Source organism: Maniola jurtina, chromosome 14 (assembly GCF_905333055.1).
Source record: "Maniola jurtina chromosome 14, ilManJurt1.1, whole genome shotgun sequence".
Lineage (NCBI taxonomy): Eukaryota > Metazoa > Arthropoda > Insecta > Lepidoptera > Nymphalidae > Maniola > Maniola jurtina.
Window position 1 is genome coordinate 6,444,656 of NC_060042.1, and position 11,439 is coordinate 6,456,094.

The following is an 11,439-nucleotide window of genomic DNA, read 5'->3' on the forward strand; positions in this document are numbered from 1 at the left end:
GATAAGCTTCTTAATTCTAGGGTTCCGTATCCGAAGGATACCAACGGGACCATATTATTACTAAGTCTCCGCTGTTCGTCCATCTGTCTGTCAGCGTACTGTATCTCGTGAACCGTAATAGGTACAGAATTGAAATTGTCACTGTGTATTTCGGTTGCCGCCATAACAAAAAATAAAAATCAAGATGACGAATTTCGAAATAGCCGCCATGCAACTTTAAAAGTACTATCCGTATGAGAGTCAGACCTGACTCGCACTTCAAGGGTTATTTGTAAGTAACGTTTGAACTTTTTTTTTCTCTCGTTTGGCTTTACAAAGACTAGCCAATGTCAAGTTTGCAGTCACTTGCAACAAGTTAGTTAAACCATACAAGTATGCACCCCGTCTGTGCCGGCGCTCGCCGACACACGCACGGCACCCCCTTAGAGCACTTTCCAGTCTGTTTTAACAAAAAAAACACTCCAAAAAGGCAGAGCACGCCCGCCAGCTAACACCAACACAGACGAAGTCCACGTTTGAACTTTGAAATCTCAAAATAGAAGGAATATAATTTATCTTGGAAATAAAAACGAGTGCATAAAAATACATATATTTATTTTTAACAGAATTGTAATACTATCTCGTCAGTCACATTACAAATATTTTATATTCGTCGAGACAGTCTTTGCCTCAATCAATGTGGTGTTTCCACATCCTGCTGCAAATGTTGGTACAGTGTGGCCACGCGGTTCCCGGCTGCCATACGTCCTGCGAAGTCCGGTCTACGAGGCGGTCGTGGAGCTCCTAAGAGAGCGTCTAGAACGTTCCGAGGCGCCCACACATCGCTACTGTTGTTCCCGTTGCCGGCGCCAACTGGTGAAAGGGGAGAGTCTGTCGTGGCCCTTATGACTGTCGCCCGCGACGATTCTCCTACAAATTCATTTGTACATGTAAAGCTCTGTAAAGCTATGATAACATTGAAGCCGATGAGATATATTCTACTAGTACGGCTACTACAACTAAGATTACTACTCTTTACAAGGACTTGTATCCAGTCTTGTGTCTGGTATCTGTGGTCATACCTAAGGTATTTGGATAAAATTCTACTACACTCAAAATAAAGTCTAATCCACTTTTTGAATGGACTTATGAGTAAAATGACATTATGTACTGTGTAAATGAAACCATTGCAAAAGTATCAAACTTTCAAAAATCTTTTTCAATCGGAACCGATCCGACCGATTCAGTCCAGTCTGGTCGAAATTACTTTCACCGAAAAATAGAGGACGCCCAAAATTTTTCATCTTTGTAAGTTTCGTCTCCCACATCAATTGTTTGTGGTTTTGGATAAAAGCATGTATGTAAGTTGTAACGCGAATCACAGTCCCTATAAAAAAATGTGATTAGAGTTGTACTGTTTGTTGAAAAGGCAAATGTTGCTCGTGTGAGCTCTAACAACAATAAAAAAAATTGAGGAAGGTAGTTTTTCTTCTATATTAAGAATATATTTTTCGTTTCCATTTTTTTTAAAGAATATTAGCCATGCCAATCACTAATACTCCCCTTTCCCCTCCAATTAAGCGTAAAGCTTGTGCTAGTAGGTACGACAATAGTGCAATAGTTTGAATTGCCGACATTTCGGAATCCAGTCCCCTCCTCAACCATTGAGCTATCGAGGCTGTATATTTTTTGAAGGCGACTTGATTTTTTTAGCACCATGGTTTCATTTTCTTCAGATAAGGTTACTCCACTTTTTCACCCGTCATATTATAACATTGATTGACATGACCTAAAAAAAGCAATCTAAAGGGCATAGATAGGCATAGATAGTATTTTTCTGCCTTTCGCGGCGATCTATGCATTCAGAGACATCTATGATAATTTTATGGAACGTTCGCTGGAAAGTTCCTCATAGCGAGAGTATCGACCAATCAGAAGTGAATGCGATTGTTACATTGTAGCTATCATTTTACCGTAATCGACTACCAGAATGCGCTGTGCCCGTCACACATTACATTAATGTGTCTGCAGCTTACAAGTTTGACTCACCATCAGTATTGTGGTTATTGTGCGAGCGGCATTCGAGCAGTGTACGCAACAACGCACGGTGCGCGGGCGAAGCGGAGTGCGCGCGTATCAGAGCTTCTAGTTCTCCCCATACTTGACGCCATTGCTCTTCGCGACGCCCAGAAGACTTGCCTCTGCAAACGTTTTTCATCCATTATATTCTATGTTGGCTAAAAAGGCCGGACCGCATTACAGCGGGGCTGCACAGCGCGTCGCGGCATACAGACCGTATAGTAAAACTTGACCTCTTCTGTCATGTTGGCAACACTGCCTTGTTTGCTTTATTCCTTAGAACTTAGAATTTATTATGGTGTGATTTGCAAGGGTTTTAATGGTATTTTATTAATGTCGGTCGTTAAACATGACTTACATTGTACTTCCTCTTTCAACGAATTTTTGTGAGCAAGGAATATAAGTAGGCAAAGGCAAATACCTAAGTAATTTTTCTTTGGAAATAGAAATGAAAAAAAAAATCAGATAAACTTTTGCAGTATTTTGAATCCATGCTATTGAATCGGAATGAATTTCCTACCGAGAAGAACCAGCAACGAATTCAGCGGTTACTCTTTTGATTCGATGTTCGATGATATCAGTTTTTCCTTCCACTTTTATTATGGGTACCTTCAAATCAAGAGTGAATAGGCACTTCTAGGCAAGCGCGCTCCATCTTAGGCTGCATTATCACTTGCTAGCAAGTCTGATTCAAGCCAAGCGCTAGTCAATGAATTAAAAAAAACGCATTAGTTTTTAGCACTAAACCTACCTCAAATTAGAAGGTAATTGTGAAGCGGGGAACTCGTGACGCGACTCCATCCCGAGAAGAGATAACAGCACGCCACGACATGAGTCCACCTCTTCTTCCGTCAACGACTCTTGGACTACTAACCGCGTCAACGGCTCCATTACCTGCGGACAAGTTGATAATCACACTCACACTAATATTATAAAGGCGAAAGTTTGTGTGTATGTATGTGTGTATGTATGTGTGTATGTGTGTGTGTTTATGTTTGTTACTCTTTCACGCAAAAACTTCTGGACGGATTTGGCTGAAAGGAATGGAGACAGATTATACCCTGGATTAATATATGGGTTACTTGTTATCCCGGAAAATCAATGAGTTCCCACAGGATTTTTAAAAAACTTATATCCACGCGAACTAAGTCACGGACATCAGCTAGTTATAACAATAAAATTATCTCCTCATGCGAGTCTCATCCACCACCAAAACTCATCACTTTCAAGACAGTGTGTGTTGCCAGTGATGACATAATATTGTGTGCCTGAAACATGGTCACTATAGGCCTGATAAGAAAACTCAGTCGCTCAGTGGACGATGGAAAAGTGTATGTCTGTTTAGCACCTTATCACGCTGCCCTCTGAACTCGTATTTGCAGTAATCGACACTTTTGAGTTTTCACTTTTTTTACAAAAATAGACTCCCAAGGAGCTTTCCGACACGACAAAAAATAATTTTCAGGAAAATTTTAAACGGTAATGTTTATTGCTAAGGATTTTGGCAGTACTTGCATGAAAATTTTAGCTGTACAAATAAAAGTGCAGTTTCTCCGAACCGTTATTTAACAAGTGCTGCGTTTTCAATATGAAGGGTAGCACAGCCATTCTGTTTAACCAATTTTGATGAAATTTTGGTACACAGAAAGCTCACATACCGGAGACTGACAAAGGTTGCTTTTTAATCTTGAAAATCAAGGAGATCCCACAGGATTTTTGAAACCTAAATCGATGCGGACAAAGTCGAAATAAAAAGCTAGTTTTAGAATATAAACTGATGATAACTTACCGAACCCAAATTGAATATGAGAGTGGACGATATAGTGAGCGGCCAGTACGTCGTATGGCGCTGCAACCGCGCGCGGGCCCGCGCGTTCGAGCCCGCTCCTCGAAGAGGGTGTAATTTGTTCTGCTGCATAAGGGCCCCAAATTCTTTTATTCTATGATAGAGCGAAATAGACACTTTACAAGGGTATTTAAATAGTAATATGTACTCCAATGAATCTAAAAGTCATTCGGAGTTCCGTCTCTTTCCTATCGATAAGAACCAACGCGCGGCCGTTAGGGCCGGCGCACATATGGCGAAGCGCAGCGCAGAGCATGCCTGCGAAGTTTGCTGATCGCGTGACACATTACGGGAATTTCTACCAGAAAATACGCGAGCACGCGCGGAACTGCACGCGGATGCGCGAGTATCCGCACGGATGCAAAATTGATTTTAGATATTATTTCAATGAGGACAATGTCGATAATATTTTGACTGTGATAAATGCTCTGCGCTGCACTCCGCCATATCGCAGGCTCGCATCAGGTTCCGGTGTGAATTGGTCCTAAGCAAAGTCAAAGTGCGCTCTATAGATTTCAACCTAAAATAGTTTACCTATAATCCGTAACCCGTCCGCCAGCTCCCTCGGACAGCGCAGGCGGGTCCTCGTAGGGCGTGCGGCCGCCCAGCGCGCCGATCCACAGCTCGCCGCCCTGCGCCGCCAGCACGTGCGACGCCGATCTACCGCCGCCTTTCCTTGTACACGTTCAAACAACATTTATTTATTCATCCACCACGACTTCGTCCGCTTGGATTTATATAATTTTAACATCTCGTAACGTTGCGGGAATTCTTATTCAGGATGCAAGTAGGTGATGCCCGCAACTTCATTCATGTGGGTCTAGGTTATTTTTTTTAACTATTTGGTTACAACTACTACTAGTAACTATTTAGTTTCCGGGATAAAATGTAACCTATGTCACTCTCCAGGTATTTGACTATATTCATGCAAAAATCACGCCGATCCGTTACTCCATTGCAGCATGATTAAAGGATAAACCAACAAATCAACCAACAAACAAACACAAGTTACATAAGGACGACTGTCCAGAGCTGGTAGAGAAAGTAGAAATCCTTTTTGGTTGTGGAATGGTTTAATTAGGTACTGATTTACATGAAAATTACATATTATAACTAGATATACGTCCTTTTCGCACCGATGGTAGGTAACGAAGGCTCCGAGTGTAGTCTGCATTCTGTATATGGTGTTATTTGACTCTCTCGGCACGTTTTGCTGATGAAGGAAGTCATCCAGCGTAACACACACTCTCGCATTTATAGTATGGGTTGTGATCTCAACAGTTTGTATAAATCCACAAGATCATAGCTTGTACTACCTGGGTACTTCCAATGTAACAGATCTTCCGTTGAGCAGGAAGTTCACGAGACAGGCGGAGGGACGCGACGCGACATCAGCGGGAGTTACTCGCCATAGTGGACCATTGCAGCCGCCCGCGCCTCCTTCCGCCCCTCTTGGGGTCCACCATCGCAGCACTACCTAAATATAAAAACAAAGTATATCACACTGTGACTTCTTGTCAATAATTGAGCAGGAAGCTCACGATACAGACGCGACTTCTGCGGGAGTCATGTGTCAGGTTACCCATGGTCATAGTTGCATTCACCCACGCCTCCTTATTATCCTCTTAGGGTCCACCATCAGACCACTAGGTACCTAAATACAAAAACAAACTATTATATACCAGACAGACAGATTCTGTATTGAGCAACGAAGCTGACGAGACAGGCGGAGGGACGCGACGCGACATCGGCTGAAGCTTACGACATCCATAGGGGACCATTCCAACCACCCAACCACACACACAACATAAAATAATCAACACAAAAAGAAGACTGACTGGCTGACTGATTTTTTAAATGGGATACGCCAAAAGAGTTGCTACTTCCTCCTTTCAATTAGCTTCAACTAGTCAACCTAAAGTTCGCTACGAGTTAGCCAGTTTGCTTTGCTCGCTGAGATCTACTCTTTGGCAAGATTTTGGCTTTGGACTTTACAAAAACACTCTACGTATATTTTATTATTTTGCTGCGGATCCTCTGGATGCGGACTTTAAAAAAGAATTTGCCCATTTCGTGCATTTTTTCGAACATTACAACAAATTGGCTTAATTTTCAGATTAGAAAAATATTAAATTCTATATCTACCGATTCAGTAGACTCCGCGGCAGTTTGCAGCGCTCTGAGGCCGGCGTGTGCTTCAGCGGAATGTATTATTTCTACGTCGTAATTTGCGCTCGAACTCGCATTTTGTTCTTCCTGTAATACAAATTTTATTATTCAACAAATGTAATAAATAATCGATAATAAATAATCATTTTTATAAGTGCAAATGTGTGTTTGTGTTTGATTTGTCCTACAATCACGCAGCAACAGTACAATGGATCGATGTGATTTTTAAATGGATATAGTTTAATACTTGGAGTGTGATGAAATGAAATGAAAATTGCTAATGATGCTGATGTAGGCTCCTTTTAATCCGGAAAATCAGAGGACTTGGGATTTTTAAAATCTTAGATCATGTATCATCATCAATGTATTATCTACAATATAATTTAAAAAAATTAAAATATACTTTATTCCACTCCAAATATATATAATTAACAACTAAATTATAGAAGAAAAACTGTTCAATAGGCGGCCTTGTACCGAAGAAGCGAACTAAAAGTCAAAAGTAAAATCATTTAATTAAATTGGGTCCTTTTGTACCTACTCATTCATATTTTCAATTGCTGAATACAATGATGTAGTGGTGATAATTGATTACGTAAACTTCAAACTAAAGCTAAGAGGGTTTCAAACGCGCCAGTCTCTTCAAGATCACTTCCACGCAACCTAGAAAAGGAAATAATAGTGCCAAGAATTACCTTCATAGGAATACCGGTAACAGTGGTAATGGCCAGTCTATAGTGTGGTAATACCAACCGACCCAATAGATTAGCCAGAGCACTCGCACGACACACAATGACTTCCACACCCATTAGACCGCCACCCATCTAAAATAAAACTATTGTTTAGTTTCCAATAATTATTATTATTCTATTCTAATTCCAATTATAGTACAAAAATCCATACTAATATTATAAATGCAAAAGTGGGTCTGTCTGTCTGCTTGCTTTTCACGGCCCAACAGTTTAACCGATTTTGATGTTTGGTACAGAGTTAACTTTCATCCTGTGGAAGCACGTAGCGAGCCCTCGGGATTCTTAGAATCCCATCCGTTTAACCGATTTGTATGAAATTCGGTAGGGGTAGCATGCATCCCCGAAATTGATGTAGGCAACTTTCATCCCGGGAAAATCAGAGTTCCTTAGGGAATTTTAAAAACCTAAATCCATGTGGTCGAAGTCGTGGGCATCATCTAGTATTTTAATAAATATAAAAATAAAAATACTGAGGCTAATTCTGTTGTACACAATCTAACTAAATCTACTGGTCTAAATCTAGTGTTATCCTTTCCCATAGAGAACATTAAGAAAGGGATAGCCGGCAGACTTGACTGGTGTTATGTAAGCCACTGCTGCAAGGTTTAAACTGGTGTAAAAATCATGTAGTAGTGGTTCACATATTAATTCCCTTATTAGGGTTCCGTACCTCAAATGGAAAAACGGAGCCCTTATAGGATCACTTTGTCTGTCTGTCCGTCCGTCCTTCGTGTCTGTCAAGAAACCTATAGGGTACTTCCCGTTGACATAGAATCATAAAATTTGGCAGGTAGACAGGTTTTATAGCACAAGTAAAGGAATAAATCCAAAAACCGTGAATTTGTGGTTGCATCATTAAAAAAAAATTAAAATGTGATTCAATTTTCAAAGTAAGACAACTATAATAAGTGGGGTAGCATATAAAAGGGCTTTACCTGTATATTCTAAAACAGATTTTTATTTATTTTTATGCAAAATTGTTTTTGATTTATCCTGCAAAATGTCGGAAAAATTACCCGAGTACGGAACCCTCGGTGCGCGAGTCTGACTCGCACTTGGCCGGTTAATTTATTTATTCAATACATGTAAAGTGTCGACCTGTCATATTAGTTTAGAGATTGTATACAACAGACACATTATGTCCATACCTCTGTAACTGGCTGGTTGCTGACCCGTGTATCAGCTTTTTCTGGTGTTACATTGATTATAACTAAATGACAGTAGTGTACTACTAAAGACCTGCAAAGAAGACCTGGGTAGTAAAAATGTGTTTCGGTTAAAGAATCCATACTAACTAAAGCAAGCAAAAAGCAAAAGTGTGTCTGTCTGTCTGTCTGCCTTTTACCTTTTCACGGCCCATCCACTTAACTGTTTTTGAGAAAGGAATAGTTTTGTCGTAAGTTAATCATGTAAGCTACTTACTTGAGTAAAACTTACAGGTATGTTTGTATGGCAAAGTTCGTAAAGAGCCCATCCACTTAACCTTTTTTGAGAAAAGGTATAGTTTTGTTGTAAGTTAATCGTGTAAGCTACTTACTCGAGTAAATCTTACAGGTATGTTTGTATGGCGAAGTGCATAAAGAGTAACATTAAAGGATCAGCCTAAATTACATACTGTGGACTAGTGGACGCATCAGTTGTTGTCTGCGGCTGTGGTGTTGACGCCTTTTTGTTTTGTTGAACCAGTGTATTAAGAGCGATCTCCGCAAGACTCCGGATCGAATCGTCATCTCTGGCACTTGTTATACAAATTATACGACCGCTAAAACAAATAATGTCACCCTCTTTACTTAATCAATGGTTAAGAAATACTGTATTTACGATAGCGCATCGCCTGCTTACATTAAACTACTGAACTTAGTAATGAATGTTCAAAAATAATCTATAACAAAAATTAGAATATCATTGTTTGTAAACGGAGATGTGACTAATTCTGTTGTATACAATCTTTGCATGCAGTGTTTAATTTTAAATGATTTAACATAGTTGAGCATGATAGAAAAATCAATGTATTTATTATAGTTATTAAGTTTGTTAAATCACTAGTAAACCTTTAAATAAAAATTAAAAACAAAAATTTACAGTAAATTATTTTGACAATTCAAAAGCATTGTTCTACTCTATTCTAAACTATGCTAAATTAACAATCTTAATGTATTACTATCCTTGTCTTAATAGTCGTATAGTAAGTTTAGTACAAGATTTAGACCTATTAACTTAGTTTAGAGATTGTGTACAACAGAATTAGCCACACTGCCTCTTTGTTATATCAGCGTACAGTTTAAACCACTGAGCTTAGAAACTTAGGAATTCCATTTGGGTGAAACTGATGTGAGTCAGTCATTTAAGATAATATACCGATTCTGAAAGAGTCTGTCCGTAGGTTGTCTGGTTGTTTGAGTTGGAGAAGCTTCAGCTAGGGCTTCAATAGCAGCACACAAGCCCACCACATCGCCACCTGCCCCACGACGTACTGGACCAACTAGACATAGCCCATTGAGAACCTAAAAGTTTAGTAAAATGTAAAGATTAAATCCATACTTACTAATATTATAAATGCGAAAGTGTGTCTGTCTGTCTGCTACGCTTTCACGGCTCAACCGCTGAACCGATTTTATTGAAATTTTGTACAGACTTAGGATACATTCCGGGGAAGGACATAGGCTACTTTTTATACCGGAAAAACAAACAGTTCCCGCGGGATTCCTAAATACTCATCTACATACTTGATCGATTCGTATGAAATTTGGTACAGAGGTAGCTTGCGTCCCTGTAATTGACATAGGCAACTTTTCATCCCCGAAATCAAACAATTCCCACGGGATCTTTAAAAACCTAAATCCACGCTGACGAAGTCGCGGGCATCCTCTAGTGTTTTAATAAAATGTAAAGATTAAAATATGTAATAGTTAAATGATTAAAAGATGTAAATAAAGTAAACTAGTAAAATACAAAGAGCAAAAGGCTTGATCTACCAATTGAAAGTCACTCAGCGAGCTATGTTAGGAGTTACTCTGAAGGATAAGATTCAAAATCAAGAGATCTGTGGCAGAACTTAGGTCACTGACATAGCTAGTCTACTTCATCAGTAACTTAACTTCATAAGTAAGTGGTAGGTCACTTGTGACCAGCGCCAGCCCACCTTTATTCAGAATTCAAACAAAATATCTGCAATTCTCAAGCAACATGCACACTCACTCAACAGGAAAACAGAAAAATGTTAATGGCAGAGCAAACCACTTTCAAACACATCCTTCACATACTTAAGTTGCTACATATTTTAAGGTTTGTAATCCCCATGCAAATAATTTAAGCTTAGTTTAAGTTATTATTTATTATTATACTTACATGTGTAAGATTCTGCTGTGCCACAGCCCAAGTATTTAAAATATGAGCAGCTGAATCACTCACAACAAATCGGACCTGAAACATTAAAAGAAGATATTTAAATACAATTCACCAAATAGAATCCAAACCTCTAAAACTTGGTTAAATGAATGCTTTGTCTGTGGTTCAAATTATTGTAAGCTCACAAAAGTGGTTGTTTAACACTTAAGAAGTTTCACTGCAATTTGAAAATTTTGCTCTAGATCTCAAGAACTAAAAGCAACTCCTTTGGATGGTATCCGCTGCAACAAGCAATTGTCAAAGGTAGTAAGTGGCAATGTTACAAAGTTCCCATTTCAATATTACTAAAAAAATATAGATGCCTGGCTCTAACAGAACCATTTAATGACTTCTTAAGTGTTCGTAAAACCTAAAATCCTGTCACTAATGAATTAGTTATTACCTTTAAAATTTGAACTCTTCCAGACAATCTGATGAGGTTCAATTTTTAATGGAAGTATGCCAAAGGTGGTTTAGGGTAAAAATAAATGCTGCTGTGGTGAGATAAGAAATAATGAAGTCCTTAGATTTTAATTGGCAGACTGACTGGCAAACTGCCAATTTATTGAAAGCCAGAAGACTTGCTCCATTGTCCCTTCATTCATCTTCATCTACTTGACTTTCATTTCGGTTTGGATGACATTCCTCCTTCTCCTCTCTTCTCAAACTTTAGAACTTGCACTAACTATAGGGGTAGGAAAGACAAAACTTACCATTAGTGACAGGATCTTTTTATTAAACTACCATTTGTGACCGTCTAGATGATTTCAAAAATAATACAAGTATCTAAAGCCATTATTTCTTTATGTACTTGATACTTTGAGAGACACTTACCAATTTGCCTTCAGGAAACAAATCCCAGACTATACGACAGTACTCAACTGCTGCTTCAACACTGCAGGTCCACAAAGATTTACACACTGGAGGCAGTGGCACATAACCTGGACCCCGGCTTTTTGAAACATCGAAATCTATGGGGTTGTCGGAAGATATCCCAAAGTATGGAGTATGATCTAACACAAATATGGTTTTATGATTAGTTGGGAACATATTTAAACCAAGTTATATCATATTTTTTCGGTACTGGGTGGAAAACACAAGTAATTGCATTATTTATTATTTGCATTAAAATACTTGTAGTTGTAAATATTCACAGATATTTTTTTTTGCTCTCTCGTCTGGCTTTACAAAGATTAGCCGTGGATTAGCCAATGTCAAGACTCAAGT

General features: G+C 39.0%; 1 protein-coding gene and 1 long non-coding RNA gene across 2 annotated transcripts in view; one reads left to right on the forward strand and one right to left on the reverse strand.

The window, feature by feature from the left end:
* The window catches only part of LOC123871934, a 218,907-nt gene extending 209,049 nt beyond the window's left edge, over positions 1 to 9,858 (forward strand). Inside the window, exon 4 of the long non-coding RNA XR_006797382.1 lies at positions 9,823 to 9,858. This is a non-coding gene — a long non-coding RNA (uncharacterized LOC123871934). The remainder of the gene's footprint in view (positions 1 to 9,822) is intronic.
* Positions 578 to 11,436, reverse strand: LOC123871923 (integrator complex subunit 13). The gene is made up of 13 exons (XM_045915974.1): positions 11,047 to 11,436; positions 10,174 to 10,248; positions 9,184 to 9,329; positions 8,441 to 8,587; positions 7,974 to 8,064; positions 6,769 to 6,897; positions 6,050 to 6,160; positions 5,221 to 5,381; positions 4,439 to 4,579; positions 3,848 to 3,998; positions 2,810 to 2,952; positions 2,029 to 2,180; positions 578 to 909 (listed from the first exon to the last, which is right to left on the reverse strand). Exons 1-13 carry the CDS (start codon positions 11,260 to 11,262, stop codon positions 674 to 676), a joined length of 1,899 nt encoding a protein of 632 aa, XP_045771930.1. The 5' UTR covers positions 11,263 to 11,436; the 3' UTR covers positions 578 to 673.
* Positions 11,437 to 11,439: the final 3 nt, after the last annotated feature.

Excerpts from the sequence above, each read along its gene's own strand:
- LOC123871923 (XM_045915974.1), bottom strand. The coding sequence starts at position 11,262 with ATGTTCCCAACTAATCATAAAACCATATTTGTGTTAGATCATACTCCA. Across the intron at positions 4,580-5,220 it reads GTTACATTGGAAGTACCCAG|GAAAGGCGGCGGTAGATCGG; the intron begins GTAGTACAAGCT and ends AACGTGTACAAG. Across the intron at positions 910-2,028 it reads CAATAACCACAATACTGATG|GAGAATCGTCGCGGGCGACA; the intron begins GTGAGTCAAACT and ends ATGAATTTGTAG.